This window comes from Lygodium microphyllum, chromosome 23 (assembly GCF_053477565.2).
Source record: "Lygodium microphyllum isolate KBCC chromosome 23, Lygodium_microphyllum_v1.1.10, whole genome shotgun sequence".
Classification (NCBI taxonomy): domain Eukaryota; kingdom Viridiplantae; phylum Streptophyta; class Polypodiopsida; order Schizaeales; family Lygodiaceae; genus Lygodium; species Lygodium microphyllum.
This window is the reverse complement of record NC_141157.1, coordinates 119,856,478-119,874,292: the sequence shown is the minus strand read 5'-3', so window position 1 is coordinate 119,874,292 and position 17,815 is coordinate 119,856,478. Positions and strand designations below refer to the sequence as shown.

Here is a 17,815-nt window from a genome sequence, read left to right as displayed (position 1 = left end):
TACTATCACACCAAATACATCGTCGCCCTTTTCTTTGACCAGCTGGAAAAGCAGTCACTGGAGCAGGTGCTACAGCAAGTACTGACATAAGTTGCTCCTTTAACTTACCAACTTCAGCTTTGACTGCTTCAATCGTCAAATCCGCCAAGCCTTTAATAACATCATCTACAGATAAAGGCACTGGAGCAGTAGGAACTGGTGGAACTGGTGGATGCATAACAGGAGGAGTAGGCTTAGGCAAAGAAGCAGCAGGGGTAGAAGAAGAAGTCTCCAAGGATTTTTCAGGAACTAATCCTGTATTTCGATGCAATCTGACTCTCCTGCGCTGCTTCTTGACAAGAGCATTCACAGCATCAATGACATGTCTCCACTCAGTCTTTAAACCTGAATCAGTAGCTTGATCTTCCAAAAGATCATCCAACTTTTCCTGTAAATCAGCATCTGCAGCTTGCAAAAATAACTCCACTTTCTGCATCTCCAAAGCTTGCTGTTCAGTCCCATCCAACTGATCATAACGGCTTTCAAACTCTCGCAGAAGAGCGGTAACAGAAAGTCCCTTATTAGGCATAGAAACCCATGCTAAAAAATTCATGTGATTCATAAGACCTGTATCCTCCAGGAAATATTCATCTTTTAATGCCTTTTTAAATTCAGCCCAACCTGCATGTGCCTCTTGAATTTCTGCAATTCGACCTTCAAGAGCGCGCACCACGATCCGCAAGAAGTAGCGGCTCCAAACATCTTGAGAAACCCCAAAAAACTTCATCTTTTCTTCATACAAATGCAGGTAAGTTGACACTTGCTGGCCATTAAACTGCTTCATCTCCTGTTGGACAGCTTTCAAGGCATCCATAGCATCACTGTCTCGTTTTGCATGAACTTGCTGCTGCATATACATGGTAAATGACTGAAACAGGTTCTTCATGACATTATCATCTGTCATCTCTTCTTGCGAGTCTCCCATCTTGCTGATGACGCAGCACTTTCACGTCAGGTTCACCAGAAATGTCGTAGAGTTCTCGCAAGGGCTGCAGAACACGGGGTTCAAGGGACAGCAAGGAAAGAGGCTAACAAGAAGATCTCAATATTTGATCCCAAAGTTCACTATATAGCAAGAGAAGAGTCAAAATAAATGTCAAAGTATGACAATCTGTCCTCAGCTTTACAATAATCATAAGAGCTTGGTTTTCAGGGCACCAAATAAATCAATTAGATTCTGGATTTAGTCATATCCAGCTTGTTAAAACTCCAGGACCAACAGATAAGTCTTCTGATAAGTACAATCATTAGCTTCAGACATATATACAGCTCAGGTCAGCAGCTGTGACCTATTAGAGAGAGAGATACTGTCTATAAAAGCTTTTAGGGTATATTCTTGAATTTACTGCATCAAAATTCCATATTGAGCAAGGAAGACTTGCCATACATTATCAACTGCATCATTTCTGTCTTATGGAGTGCAATATAATGAAGTTCTGTAGGCAGCCTACTAACTCCTCCTCTTCTCCTCCTCAAAGTTGGGCAAACTCAACCTTTGTCTGCTCCCAAAAATGTGTACACAAGAGGTGGTTTACCAACGGACGGATCACAAACTAAAGGTAGAACAAAGGAGACACCAGTGAAAATAGTATGCTGCCTCCCATTTAAAGATGAAAGCATCTGAAAGGCATCCTCTTCATCTTTTGGCTTCTCTAACACAATTCCATCGAGTTCAACCACGGTATCAGCTCCTATGACAATGTCCACTTTGGCATCATCCCTGTGGATCTGCTGAGAGACTTCAATCGCTTTATGCAAAGCAGTTTTTGCAGCATAATCCTCTGCTGATGGAAAGGAGGACTTTTCAAGGTTTTCATCAAATGTCGATGAGATCACTTCTACATTCAGTCCAAGGCTACGCAACAGCTCGGACCTACGAGGGGAGGCGGATGCAAGCACGATCCGTTTGGTGGCGAGAAGAGGCAGATGTCGCAATATCCTGGTTTGCAGGAGTGATAGCAAGTATAAAACAGTTTGGATTGTCAACATACGAGCAAACCATGTTTTCGATATCAGCAACTATACTTTCTGGTTGCCCTCATCAGCAACCTTTGTTAGGCCAGGAAGATCAATCAATGTCAAGTTTACAACATTAGGAGAATAGATACTGAGGTGGATTGGAACTGGCGAGATCTGCTTGCTGCGACCAGTCATCCTATCGGTTTCATCAGATATCTCCTTCCTCACAGCATCAAGATCTGCAAACCGTCTCTTCGGCAGATGGAGGAATTCGGCATACTCTGAACCCTTCTCCGTTCTATACAGCTGCAGCACAAAAGGCCTTCCATTCAAAAAGCAATCCAGACATGATATCACAACACCACATTCCCTCCTTATCTGGCTGCACTCCTCACAGAAGCGAGTCGATGGTGGGGCGAAACTTCCGATAAACTGATCAACAAAAGTGCCTGTCCCAAGCTCTTGACCCTGCCTTCGAGTAAAATGAATGACCTTGCCATCACCAACATAAATGCCGTGATGTGCGTAGCTGTAGTAGGCACGCCAGGAGTAGATGTGATCGGCTACGTGCAAGTCTTCGCGCTTCACTTTGTTAGAGAGCAGCCCATGTCCGTTAACGCAATGCCTGCAGAATCGCAGATTCAAACACGAGAGACCCGGTTGACTTCTGTCTGTGTGTGTGTCTCTCTCTCTCCTCCAATTCTGCACTTCCCTCCCTTCCTTTTTGTTCCCAAAAGCGTCCTTCCTTTTCCTGGCTTTTCTGCCAGCCCGCCATTGATAGCATTTCAAAAATATCTCTCTTTTCTTAGCTTTTTCCCTCATTCCGACACAAGTTTATTTACACCAATCATGGATTGTATGTGGACCTTGACATTAGAATCCACAAGGCATCCTCTTGCTAGCATTTCCTTTAGAACTTCTTGTACCTTATCTTTAAGACAGGCCACACCATAGGCCTCTAACATCCAATTGTATGTGAGTGAATTTGCACCAATACCACCAGTTTGCTTCATTTCTTGATAAACACGTTCTGCCTTTTCCATCTGTCCACTGTTTATGTAAGCCTTTATAAGCATATTAAAAGTAGCATGTGCAGGCCGCACATTCGCAGCCTTTACCCTGTCGAACAAAGACTCCACTTCTTTTTAGCACTTCAATTGCAAATACATATTCATGGCACTGTCAAAACATGGTTGGAGTGGTTTGAGGTCAGTCTTCTCAACTTCAGATAGTAACTCCAGAACATGATCAGTGTGCAATGCATTAAGGGAATATATACATTGGATGCGGATTATTAAAATGCACCACACAAACAATGAATCACACGCAGAAATTAACACAAATGCACAACAAAAGAAATGGAGGTGTATACGACTCGGATGCGCAGCAACACGACAACGCAATGCTGTGTTGTAGGAACCTAGTACCAAGGCAAACCTCATGCTGCTAGATCCATTATTTTTAAATAAACCGCATCCTAAATGTTATGCATAAAGAGAAAAATCACAATTTGTATTATTTCAGTGCTTAAACTATGGTATAACATCATCCTCCCCCTCAGCGTTTAAATTTTGTTGCGATGCATAGATGTAAAGGTTCCTTTATGTCTGCAGAGGTTCACAAAAACAAGAAGGAAAAGAGTTGGAATTTGCGTGGATGCTCAACAACAATATACGTGGGATGCTTGGTGCATTGACAATCTTCTATTTGTCCAATTAGCAACCCATTGAAAGCTGGTAGACATAGTGTTTTTCACAATATACATTGTTGAAACCCTCAGAAGCTGGCATTATTATAATGGCACAACAACGATCCTAAGAAGAATGATTTTTGATACTTTCAAAACGGAATATCTCTCCCTCTGTAGTGGTTTGAACGCCGAATTTAGAAATGTTGAAAAGAAGGAAGTAGAGGAGATGTTGGCCAGAGAATCCCCCAGAGAATGAAGCCCTCTCTGATACTATCCTGTTGAGTACAGACCAACTAGTTGGAGCCAAGCCCCTCATGAATGACGCAATCAAGAGACAAGCGTTAGAATGAGTCCAGAGGTACATGAGAAGGGAGAAGGCAAAAATCAAAGCTGAGAACGAGCTCGCAGCAGAAGCCTCCTTTGACGCCCTAAAAGCACTCTTTACAGAAGTCCCCATGGCGACTCAAGGTTCCCTTCCTAGTCAGATTCATCCTGAAAATATTGATGATAGGCCAGCAAATGTAGTCCCATTGCTAGTTTTTAAGGGAGAGTACAATGAAGACCCTGATCTTCATGTAGCAGAATTCATGGTAGCATGTGTGGCTAACAATGCCAAAACCCCTGAGCATTGGTTAGCAATATTCCCCACCACTTTCAAGGGTGCGGTGTTTTAGTGGTATGAGAGACAAGCAACAAGAACTTTTGGCACATGGGACAAGGCCTTCCTCACTAAATTTAGATGTGAAGGTTTTAAAGAGCGGATGCGAGAGGAGTTTATGAACCTAAGTCAGTCCTCTAGAGAAAGAGTAGAAGCTTATGTCTCGTGAATGGAATCCATCCTGAAGAGATGGACTAACCATCATTTGGATGAAGGTATCCAGAAAGGAGTGTTTCTCAGAGGCCTACAACCAAAAGTTTGCAAGTTCATGGAATTAAGAAGACTAGTCAATCTGCAAGCTGCAATGGAATGTGCAAGATTGTATGATTAAGTTGAAGCAAGGCTGTCAATGACTCCAGAAAGAGAAGTCTTACCTTCTCCCATGCCAGGAATGGTGCGCCCACCAAATGCAGTCCCAGGGACAGTTCCCTACCCCTATCCTCAGATGCAAACAGTGCAGCAGTATAATGCACCTAATCCACTATGGTCACCGCAGACGACAGTGCCTTAAATGATGGTTCAACCACAACAAGAGTGGCCTCAAACAGTTCCTCCAATGGCGACTCAACAACAGTGGAACCCTACCAACTAGAATCAACAATCCCAAGTCTCAGTAGGAGCTCTGAATTAGAACCAGAACAGAGGACCTTCTGGATTGGCCCAACTAGTGTATGCAGTAATTACAGAAGCTTTCCAAAATGCTACTACAAACAGCACTTCAGGAGGTGAAAATCTAAAGGACTACTTATCCAACTCAGTTGCAAGTATCAAGAAAGAGCGTATGGATGTGATTACAAAGTAGCTACAGACGCTGAAGGTGAATACTGCCAATATATCCACTCTTGTGGGAGCTGGAAGAGATGTGATGCACTCTAATACATGGTGCGGAAAGTGTCATCAAGCGGGACATTTAGCCACTGAATGTACCTGAAAACTAGCCATTCTTGGAGCCTTCTATTCCTATTGGGAAGAACCATACAGAGGATATTTGCTCTCTGAGAGAGATGCACGAACGAAGACAGAAGGATGAAAATGCAAGATTCAACTTGCTAGAATCCAAAATGACAACACAAGATATTGGACCAAAGCCTAGGAAGTTTGGTTCTAGTTTCGGTCCAAGGAGGTTTCCCTCTCAAAGTTACAGAGGACGACAGTCTGGCGGTGGTCAGAGATCAGAGGTGGAATGTTATAGATATGGAGAAAAGGGTCATATCTCCCTGAATTGTCCAAACCCTATACGATCTATGGATTATAAGCCCTTATGCAGTCGATGCAAAGGAGAAGGCCACACTGCAAAGGATTGTCCAAGTCCAGCCCCTGTCAAGGCCAATGCCACTGATAGCCAACAGAAGGCACAAGAGCCTGCCTCCAATTTGGTAGAGTTGGAAGTTGCCGCTGTCACGCGCGCCAAGAAGAAGGAACTAGTTATTCAGAATGAAAATAATTTTCCTACCAAGACTGTGAAGTTCAACCTGTCAACAACAGAGGGATAGAGTAGTACAGGATAGAATAATGCAGTATAGAGCAGTGCAGTGCCACAGAGAGTTACAGAGACAGTCCTAAAAACAAGACCAGAGGTCTAGGAGATAGATGATACAGAAGCACCTCCAGAAAGAGAGGAAGTGCCGATGCTACCATTGTTAGAAGAAAAAGGAAAGATGAAAATGGGTGTAGTCCCATTTTCCAACAGGCTGGAGAAGCTTGTGGATCCTATCAAAGATTATGACTTGGTAAAAGACCTAGATACTTTTAAACCTAACTGCTGATGCTATCTCCTAGCTGCCGAAAGAAATTCAAAAGCATATTGACAAGAAGACATGGACTAAGGATTGTTCCTTCAACAATGCCCAAGACCAATAAGGCCCTGGAGCGTGTAAAGGAAGTAGATGTGGCTAATGCCTTCCTAGATCCTGGAACCCCAGAGATTAGTGTATGGATTGAAGGATGCTTTATTTTAAATGCATTGATTGGTGGAGGCTCATCAGTAAATATAATGACTACACAGTGGCTTATCAGATTGGCAAACCAAAGTAGAATTAAACCGTTGGGCATCCTCCCATACATAAAAAAAATCCTTGCAGGAAGAGACTACTGGCTGACATATTTGGTGGTCAAACCAAATTCTTATGAGACCTCATACCCTCTCCTGTTGGGAAGACCTTGGCTTGGTTCAAAGGAACCCTAATCCTAGGCAGAGGACCCAACAAAGTGGTATTGAAGTTGTATGGATCACAAAAAGGCAATGGATCTACATCCATCGAAGTCATAACTGACTCCTCCAACAAGATAACAGATGGTACATCAGGAGACGAAGAGGCTGTTAAGCAGATCTTTCCCAAGAAAACAGAGGCACAGTCCCTAACAGTGGGCACTGTAAGCCAACTACCAAGGGAAGCGAAGTCCTTGTCCATGGGAGAATACCTCCTGTCTCAACTTGAATTGACTTCTGTAATCACCTCTGACAGTGAAATAGAAGCATGGATGTACTATTCTCCCTGTTACATGGCAGTTGCAGAGACAGTAATAGAGATAAAATATCATAACAGGCCTCGTTCCTGGAAACACACTTGGGCAGGAAGCTGACTGTGAAAAAGGTGGTAACACCCGCAGTTCAGGATAGCTGATTCATCAGTAGTACCTTTCCAGCAAGTAATTTGAAGCCACCTCCCTTGGCACGCTGTCTCTGCAATATCAGTCTGTCTGTCCTTCTTAACAGACGAATTTTCTTACAAATCATTGAAGTATGAGATTTGCAAGCTGCCTCCCTGGATACGCCTCATCTTCAAGATCCTAATGACAACAACAGCCGACCTGATCTTCATCACCAACCCCTTGAGTGATGCGAGCTTTTATCCTAACAGGATGGGGACGTGAGTATGGGCTACCCTCTATATCTATCAGTGAGTGTGAGACAGAGGGTGGGTTGAGTGACCAGTCTTTCCCTTCAAATCAAATGAGAGGTGAGATGTGTGAACAGAGTGTTGCATGCACGGGATGGGCCTCTCAATGCACAATGCACGATTTGTTCATATGCATTGCACTATAAGGCTCCCTGGCTTTCCTTCTTGCACTGTATGCCGGCACAGGGTAGGATGCATAGTTGCATCATCAATTGCGCACAAGGCATACAACCTCTACACAAGTGACGGTGAGGATTACATCAATGGGTTTAGGAATGGGTTGCCCTCTGTATCTTTCAACATAGCGTGAGACAGAGGGTGGGCTGAGTGTGACTGGTGTTTCTTCAATCAATTATCGAGAGGTGAGGATTGAGGGACGTTACGACCATTGGAGTCAGATACCTTTCTGTTTCCCTATGCACCCACAGGCTAGGCCTCTGCCATCAACATAGGACACGTCACTCTGTTCTGTACACTGCACTGCAAGGCTCCCTGGCCTTCCTGCTTACACCTATGCCAGACGGGATTGGATGCACTGATGCACCATCAACTGTACACCCTGGCATACTCCCTTTGCACCATTCCCTTGTTGATTCCTAAATCGGGTGTGAGATCTAGGTTTCCATCATTATTTCCTCGAGTGATGTTAGTAATGGGGCGAGTGACTGTTCTTTCATTCCATTTGAGTGATCGTGATTTGAGTGCAATATCCATCGTCATCGACGAATTTCTTGCGATTCCTTCAACCAGCTATCTTCTTGGTTGCTGCTGCGTGGTCTTTGCCACAAAGGATGTGTGCTGTGAAGACATCTGGGTACTTCCTGCAGCCGACAATGATACAAGACGCAACCTCGATAGTCGACATTACTCCTCGTCAATATGGGCCAAGTTTTTCTAACCCTACACCTTCTGTTTCTCAGTGACGGTCATGTCTTACGTGTGGAGACGTTTGCGATTGGTTTGATGTGTGGTATTAGGTCCTTGTTGTTCGGTTTACCCTTCCTGCTAAGGTTTTAAGTGTGGGGACGCGTCCTTGCGCGTCTATGTTGTATACCCCATGCATATACCCTGCTATGATCATGCATCTATGTCATGACTTCCTTTTACCCTGGGGGGGTCTCTTCCCCACTCTTCCATTCTATTTCACTCTGTCCTCGGAGCTATTCCTTGACTGTTTGCCTCTATTCTTTGTTTTGTGATTTTTCCATACAAACGCACCCTACGTTCACTGAGAATCACATCCAACCTTATAGCCGTGTTTGTCCCTTTGAACTGCCCATTTTTCCTTTTTACAAACCCCTACTCTGACAGACGGTTCTAAAGTTATTAATTTTTGAAGCAATTCTCGTAAATTGGATGATTTTCCATGTGAATGCATCTTTATTGCTTCAAAACCCTGATCTGATGTGCCAGCCCTATCCTACCCATTTTCCCTGATATTTATCCTTTTTACCCCCTATCATTCCGATGCACGGTTCATCCGCTATTAATTTTTGCGGGTTTTCGGGCCCTTTTCGTGCCTATTTTTTACATTTTTTCATGTGAAGATGCCCTATTTTCATTGGAATTCCTATTTAATTTGACAGTCATATCCCGTCAGTATTTCCCCCACTTTTTTCTTTTTCCTTCCCCCTATTCCAACAGCTGGATTTTTAGTTATTAATTTTTAAGAGTGTTTTCGGGTGTGTTTTTTGTGTTTTTCCCATATGAACCCCTCCCAATTTTCCCCAAACTGAGTTTTGATGCACCAGCCTTGTGAATCTCTTTCTTTCGAACATTTTTCCTTTTTATAGTCCTCTATTCCGTTGCACGGGTCATTCCCTATTAATTTTCGAGTCTATTTTTGGATACGATTTTTGGATTTTTTCCATGTTTCAGGTCTATTTTTTGTGTTTTTCTCACGTGAACACCCTAATTTTCCCCCGGAACCAATGTTGCATTTTTCTATCATCTTCCCCTCGTCTCCTGGCACATTTTTTCTTTTTACGGTTTTTCGATCCGATGTGCGCTTTGTGTTTTATTAATTTTTTTTCATTTTTGCCGTGTGGTCGTGGTTCTCGTGTCGCGCGTGAACGGGCTTGTTTTTGGTTTTACGTGCCTCAGGATCCCCTGTGGCCTCTATGACTCGCGTGTCGCCGTCCCTGCCCTGTCTGATCCCGCCGATGCAAATATTTTTACTCCTGCCCCATGCATGCACGCGGGACAGGGGTGCGCTTCTTTTTTCCAACCATAATAAAAATAAATAAAAATAATAATAAAACCACAATAACACAAACAAAAGTTAACCAAAAAAAATATAATAAAATATAAATACATCTAAATTACAATTTAAAAAAATAAAAAAAAGAAAATAATAATAATAATAATAATAAAACAAAAACCCTAAGGTGCTTTATTTTTTTCTAGTCAGTGGTTTTTTCTTTTTTGACTGGATTCCTTGCATTTGGGACTACTCAGTGCGCCTTCAATCTCTTGCATACATACCCCTACGAGGTATCTATTTTTTGAGCTTTATTTATTTTGGTCATCCCTTAACCACGTTAAATTGTTAAAATGAAATGTATTCACCCACTTTTTCACGTGCGCTCTCGCTAAACACACATTTTTTTAATAACTTAAAATCAACCCGCCGTTCACTTTGCACGCGCTACGTGTGCTTCAGAAGCACTTTAATTTTTAATAAGAACGAACCAACCGTCACAAAAAAGCACGCGCTGGCAAAAAAGCGCTCCACATTACCATTAATTTCTAATTAATGAATTTGCTTCTAGAGACCCTAGTCTGGGTATTGCAGTTCGGCTTTTGTTTAAGCACCGTTTCGCCTTAATAAATTGTAATTAAAATTTTAAGAAGGAACCACGGTTTAATAAAATTTCACCCATTGTTAATAATTTCTTAAAGTGAACCCTTTATTAAAACTATTTTCCCTCACTGCACTTTTTTCCCTTTTAATAAACATGCTTCGTGGGATGGGCACGTAAAGTCCTTTAAGTTGAAATTGTTGGTCAAAGTTATGTTTAGGTCTTGATTAGGTTTTTAAGGTATAATGGTTTGCTTATGTGATACAATTATGGGTGTGGTTTGTAGTTTTTTTTCTTTTTTGCCTGATACGGGGTCTTGGGTGCCTATTTGTTGCATCGCATGAAGTTTTCGGTCACATATGTGTAGAGGTCATGCCGAATTTTTTCTAGGATGTGGGTTGTTTGGGGTGGTCAATTGGTTAGTTACGTTTGTGTGTGCTTCTTTTGATTGATTTCTTTTTTATAGCTATTTGGTTGTTTTGCAAGCATTTTCTGTGATTGTCTATGCTTTGTGGTGTGTGTGTTTTCCATCTGAAAGGTGCCTCACGCTCCTCCTCCTATCCAGTATGTTCCGTTGATCAGTAGGGATTATTCTTCCCTACTGGCTTTTGTGCCTATAGCGAAAGTAGGACTTGCAACTTTCATGGCTGCTTCACTCCCTTTGATTCCAGACGATCCATCTATGTGTGATGAGTTTCTTGCATCATACAGTAAGAAATCAGGCCTGGTTCATGGTGCTTCCATGGTATTGACACCCCGAGGGTTAGGGAAGGCTTTATCTCTTCCCTACAAAGGAGAACCCTTTGTTAGAGCCAGACAATTATTCTCCAATGATGAGATTCTCAAGCTGTTACAGAAGCATACCAAAGAGGTTCTGGATGTTAAGAAGGTGATTAACACTTCAAGAGTGTCTTTTTCCATGATCACTGATTCTCTTTGGAAGTTAGTCTACCAATTCCTCCAAGACAGGTTTATGCCTGCGAAAACACTATCTCATTATTTGTCCAAGGAACTCTTCACAGCTTCCAGGATAGTGTTAAAAGGGGTTGCCATTGATTGGAGTACTTACCTGCTTACGAAGATGGACCAACATTTTGTCAAAGTGATTAGATGGAATGCTACAAATGTCACCTATGGTTCCTATTTATATACTTTCTTGACACATTCAGGCCTTCAGCAAGGTGTGTTACCACCTCCTCCATCTGATCCAGTTTCTCCCCCTCCACCTTCAGAGGATTCAGAACCTATTGACATAGAGGATCTTGATTCCCCTCCTCCATTGGTCATTCAGCGGAAGCGCCTGAAGCGTTTGGCAGATAAAACTCCCCCAGTCATTCCTTCAATCACACAGTTCCTGTAACAATTTATTCATGACACATCAAGAGGGTTTTTTGGAAATATCAGTTCCTTCACTAAACAATTTAGTGTCAAGAGATGCCATTCCGTTGTCGAAGGGTTTTTGAAAGCAAAGTCGCAACCACAGAGGACTTTGAATAATTTCAGGATTGAAGATCAATCAAGCAAGAACAGGCTATCCAAGATAATATGACCATTCTCTAAACTTCAATATATCTACCAATACAATCGTACAGTTTGCTCTCCTCGTCCAAGTTGTATATGAACTTTTTCATCAATCCAATCTGGTTTATTTGAATAACCAGGCCTTCTATTTTATGAAGTAAAATGATAAAATGAGTCTTTGTCTACATTCACAAATCAATTCTTCAATTACTGTTCCTCTGGAGTATTCACAGTTTTCTTATTATAATCACTAATGTAGTCTGCCTTGACAGTCAAATCAGGGTAGAACTTCCTTCTGAAGCTTGACATGCAATTACATGTCCATTTCACACGTTTACCATATGGTAAGATTCTTTTTGAATGAGCTCAAACATTTTTACAGAGTGGGCCCTGGAAGCAGAAAATATAATTAGACTTAGTTCATCCACATCATTGTGTTTCCATATCCTTGGTCTTCATTTGCAATCAAAGGCTTTTTGCAGACTTTTTGGTTAGATCTTCATCAATGCTGTATAAAAGGCATTCTCTTCATTGTTTGCTTCTAAAGCTGAAGTCTTCAAAAGAACAGACTCTCTTTCTTTGCAATTTCTCTGGTTCAATGTGGATCGAAATCTGGGTGAGAATTTCAATCCTTTGATAGAAAATACTTCTTTTTCACAAAAGCTTCAAGGGTACCAGTACAAGGAATCAAAGGTTAGAGAGGAGAATATCAATCCTGTCTGATTCAATGTGAATCTCCAGCATTAAATTGTCAAGAAGATGCCTTTTTATAGCATCAATGTGAAAGTTTTTCTCCAAAATCAGAACAAAAGAATCACCATAGCTATCGTTGCCTTCGCTCTGTGAATTCGTCCTGGTGCTTCAGGTGTCCTCCTCCTAAATCTGCCTTTCCTCCTCTTTCACTTCTGAAGACTCTGTGTCTTTTGAGTCTGTCCCTTTTCTCGTGTCGGAGAGACAAAGTCTACAAGGTTGCTTTCCTCTTTTTCATGTCCGACATGGCTTCCTTTCTTTTCTGCGTGTGTAGCATCGAAGCTCCAGATTCAGATCATCATTCTGATTCCGAGTAGCAGAATCAGTTGGAGTAGGAACATCAAAGGGCCAGTACACACAGGCCCGCAAAACCTGCTACAAAACCTGAGATCATGGACTGCCAAGGTTGTATAACACATCCATCACCCTCGTGTTTATTCCACACGACTGCGTCAAATGCATTTTTCACACTGAACATTACACTTTGATTTACACCATTTCTCATGACTGTCGGAGCAGCACCAGTCCACAAATCAAGAACCCCTTCCTCCCGGATAATTGTTGCAGCACAATGGATAGGACCTTTATAGCGTAACAAATGTGGAGACAATCCTCGTTGCTGCTGAAGTCTGATCTTCACAACCTCAAAAGGAGTCACAATCACAAGGGCCTCCAGGACACCTGCACCAAATCCCGCAGCCAATCTGCCAATATGGCTAATCTTTCCGGTCTCAGGATCCTTGAATGCTATCTGCAGAGCTGCATTTGATCCCATCCGCAGAGTATACTTCAGGATTAAGTGTGTTGCAAATGGAGTGAGACCCTTCCATAAAGCTCTTACTCCTTCTTGCTAGACAATTGACTTTCCACAGTGCAAGATTCCCTTATAATGACCACCTCTGTCTAACTGAAGTCGTGTCTTAATGACATCTATTGGCTGCAGACAACTCTCTCATGAGATCCTCCTTGAGAGTCACGGGGAGATTTCAACTAGCGGAGGAGACAAGCAAGGAACATGCTTCCAGGGCCGGCGGAAGGGGAAGAAACCAGACTACAGATGAGAAGCTTGAGGGACAAGGGAGAGCAAGGGACGCCGAATTGCAAAGAAGCCATGGCCCTGGCATACAGGTACTCCGCACCTAGGGCTGCAGCTGCTGGATCCCGGCCTATCCTTCCTCTTGTTCAACATGTGCAATGTGGCGATGGAGATGGCGATCGCAGCGTGCATTTTTCCTCATTCGTATCCTCCGTTCCCCTTTTTTCCCTCTCCCTTGTCTATTTTCTTTCCTCCTCCATCTATTTTCCCTCCCTCTCCCGATTCAAAAAGCTCCTTCTTTTTCTAGAAAAGCTTCCTTCCCACAATAGCCCCATGTCATCTAAAAGGCCAGAAAAAGCACACAGAAACCGCAGACGAAGTGTTCACTAGATTTTAACAAACGAATTAGAGTACTCCACCTCCTCTTTCCAAGTGTCTCCTTCTTCCATAAAGAGATTCCATTGAAGAATGTTTTCAATGCACTAAGAGCAGAATAGTGACTATCCAATTTGGAAATATCACATTGAAGACCACCCCAATGCTAATTCCCAACATCAATATTGCAGGTTGGAAAATCAGAGCAACATCATAATCAATAATTGGAGAAAAAAGCCCAAAATTGTACAAGAAAGATGTAGCAGCACTTCCCATGATCATACATTTAGAAAGAACTGTAGAAGACTTTTGATCAAATCACATCACTAGTGTCAGCATTGGAACAAAGATCCCACCTCCACCATACTGTCCACGCAAAACAAAATACAAACACAACAACTGAGTATATACAAAGTATCAAGTCACATGCAATTTTTGGGTGGTTTTCACACCTCGAATGCGCAGCAATACGACATCCACCCCCTCTAATCCTGCGCATCCTCCGGATGGGCCAACTACCCATGATCATTATCATCAAGATCCACAAACAAATCAATCTCTTCGTTTTGCATTTCCGGTAGATCAACAAGATTTTCAGCCATATCATGTGTCCCTTCCAATTCTGTCAGCTCATATGTTGCATTATCAATGACATGTCTGACTATGTACGGCCCAAACCATCTTTTCATCATCTTTCAAAAAAATCTGCAATAACTTCCTCATTTTCCGCATGGTTCTAGTGTGGCTCTCATCCCAAAATAGTTTCTGCCCCTTTCGAAACAGCTGATAAAAACAATCTGCTATGTGTGCAAAATGAGGTATCCAAATCATATAAAACACACAAGCTCCAATGAATCTCTGTATCTCTGAAGTGGTAGAACAATACTCCATAATCTTGCCTATAAAATCCACATTCTTATTCACAGTCTTGTATTTCGTGTCAACCCTGGCTTCATTATACTCTTCTGCATTACATAAACCTTGCTGTAAATCAGCAATTCTGCACTCCAATGGCTGAATATTCTCAGCCCTCTGCTCTATGGACTGCATAGAAACAGCCCCAAACTCTGAATGCTGAAATATTTCAGCAGTAAACTCTGTTGGCTGAAAATTTTCAGCCCTCTGTCTCTCTGAAAGCTGATCATAACCAGCTGGAAACTCTGTTTGCTGAATTTCTTCAGCACTCAATACTCTTTGCTGAGTTTCCTCAGCCTCTGACTCAATTTGTGACACAAAATCTGCAATTTCATGAAACATGTCCAGGGACTGCACTAATACATTACCATGACAATTCAGCATATCAGTTTTCAGCATATCTCCCATCTCTGTCATTGTATCTGTACAAATCACACTGTCATACATATCATCTATGTGCTCATCATCCTCCATCTGTCGATCTGGCCCTGATCTTGAAGACGGTCCTGCAGTAGGTGGAGTAACAAACTCACCCCCTCTAATCTTCTTAGCTGCACTTGGATTTTCTTCATCCCTCTTACGCTTCTCCTCAACAAATACATCTGCACCATGAGATTTAGCCAAATAAGCATAAATAGAATACCTGTCAACAGGCGAGTCCCAACCTGTCTCTGATCTGATGCTAGAGCCTGCGCTAGTCAAAACAGTTTGCTGAATTTTCCCCTTGTTTGCAGTCTCCAAAGCATAAGTCCATAGTGCGGACTGAGTCTCCGATCCCTTCTCAATCTGTACTCCATATGTAGGAGCATCACCTCTAGCCGTCACATAAGAAGTACGCGCAGCCATGTCCTCCACTAACTTCTTCATTCCACCTTTACCAAAGTTGGTAGCAAGTGGAGCTCCTGTCTCAGTCAACCAAATCTTACCATCTTGCCCCCAATATACCAAATTCTGCCTCCTTGCATCCTGGAAAGAGTCACAATCCCTGCAATGCTGATGCTCCGTACTATCACACCAAATACATCTCCAATCTCTCCTAGGAGCACTAGGAGCACTCCTAGGTACAATAGGAGCACTAGAAGAAGTAGCAGGCGCAGTCGAAGCAAACTGCTCCTTCAACTTACCCACCAACTCCGCTTTGACTGACTCAAGTGTCAAATCTGTGATTCCTTTGATTATATCATCAATAGAGGTAGGCATCAATGGAGCGGATGGTTTTGGAGCAGAAGGTGTAGGCATCGGTCGTGGAACAGGAGGAATAGGTGGAGTAGAAACAGTAGGCACTGGCATAGGCCAAGAAACTGGCTGAGGAGGAGAAGAAATAACAGGGATAGAAGTAGGCATAGGAGCAGATGATGGTGTAGGTGTCATGGAACCATTCTGTAGGCGAGTCTTCCATATCCTCCTCTTGGTCAATGTCGAGACTGCATCCTGAGCATCCTGCCAATCAGTTTTAAGACCCATAGGCTTCGTGCGATCTTCAAGAAGCTCACCCAATTCTTCTTGAAGAGTAGGATCTGCAGCTTGCAAGAAAAGATCAACTTTTTCAACATCCAATGCTCTTTGTTCAATAGCATCAAGCTGACTATACCTTTCCTCAAATTCTCGAATCAACTCCGAAGCAGCGAGACCTTTGTTTGGCATGTAGACCCACTCTCGGAATGACCGTCGAGTAGCCATACCAAAGTCCTCAAGGAAGTATTCTTCTTTTAGAGCCTTCTTAAAATCTTGCCAATGTGTATTTTGAATAAACAAATCAGTCACTTTTGTTCTCAAAGCAGGTGTGACAAGACGAAGGAAGTACTTACTCATAAGTCCAGCAGGAACTCCAAAGAACCCCATCTTGATCTCATATGTCTTCAAATATGCTGAAACATTACGGCCGTCAAATAGCTTCTTCTCACTCTCAACTGCTTCAATAGCCTTAGTCGCGCTGTTTGCATTCTCCTGCTCCGAATAGAGTTGCCTTTGCTGAGACAACTGCTGTTGATGCAATTGTTGTTGCTGCTGCATATACATTTGTGTTTGCTGATTTTGGAGCTGCATATACATGGACATATTCTGCAAAATCTGTTTTAGATCCTCCGTTGAAGTACTTGACGCAGCAGTCATAGATGGAGCTGAAGTAGACGCAGCTGGAGTTGAAGAAGAAGCTGAAATAGAGGCTGAAGTGTCTCCCATCCTGAAATTTCTGCGACGCTTTCACGTCGGGTTCACCAAAGATGTCGAAGGGTTTTTGAAAGCAAAGTCGCAACCACAGAGGACTTTGAATAATTTCAGGATTGAAGATCAATCAAGCAAGAACAGGCTATCCAAGATAATATGACCATTCTCTAAACTTCAATATATCTACCAATACAATCGTACAGTTTGCTCTCCTCGTCCAAGTTGTATATGAACTTTTTCATCAATCCAATCTGGTTTATTTGAATAACCAGGCCTTCTATTTTATGAAGTAAAATGATAAAATGAGTCTTTGTCTACATTCACAAATCAATTCTTCAATTACTGTTCCTCTGGAGTATTCACAGTTTTCTTATTATAATCACTAATGTAGTCTGCCTTGACAGTCAAATCAGGGTAGAACTTCCTTCTGAAGCTTGACATGCAATTACATGTCCATTTCACACGTTTACCATATGGTAAGATTCTTTTTGAATGAGCTCAAACATTTTTACAGAGTGGGCCCTGGAAGCAGAAAATATAATTAGACTTAGTTCATCCACATCATTGTATTTCCATATCCTTGGTCTTCATTTGCAATCAAAGGCTTTTTGCAGACTTTTTGGTTAGATCTTCATCAATGCTGTATAAAAGGCATTCTCTTCATTGTTTGCTTCTAAAGCTGAAGTCTTCAAAAGAACAGACTCTCTTTCTTTGCAATTTCTCTGGTTCAATGTGGATCGAAATCTGGGTGAGAATTTCAATCCTTTGATAGAAAATACTTCTTTTTCACAAAAGCTTCAAGGGTACCAGTACAAGGAATCAAAGGTTAGAGAGGAGAATATCAATCCTGTCTGATTCAATGTGAATCTCCAGCATTAAATTGTCAAGAAGATGCCTTTTTATAGCATCAATGTGAAAGTTTTTCTCCAAAATCAGAACAAAAGAATCACCATAGCTATCGTTGCCTTCGCTCTGTGAATTCGTCCTGGTGCTTCAGGTGTCCTC

General features: G+C 42.2%; 1 protein-coding gene and 2 pseudogenes across 1 annotated transcript; all 3 read right to left on the bottom strand.

The window, feature by feature from the left end:
- Window positions 1-1,527: 1,527 nt before the first annotated feature.
- LOC148016677 (uncharacterized) lies at window positions 1,528-2,028 on the bottom strand (annotated as a pseudogene).
- Window positions 2,029-2,057: 29 nt separating this feature from the next.
- On the bottom strand, window positions 2,058-2,820 carry LOC148016676 (uncharacterized). Its single transcript, XM_087663913.1, has one exon. It carries the CDS (start codon window positions 2,818-2,820, stop codon window positions 2,059-2,061), a length of 762 nt encoding a protein of 253 aa, XP_087520039.1. The 3' UTR covers window position 2,058.
- Window positions 2,817-17,251, bottom strand: LOC148016675 (mitochondrial succinate-fumarate transporter 1-like; annotated as a pseudogene).
- Between the last annotated feature and the right edge of the window lie 564 nt (window positions 17,252-17,815).

Bases quoted from the DNA above. Each gene is read 5' to 3' on its own strand.
- LOC148016676 (XM_087663913.1), bottom strand. From the start codon at position 2,820: ATGAGGGAAAAAGCTAAGAAAAGAGAGATATTTTTGAAATGCTATCAA.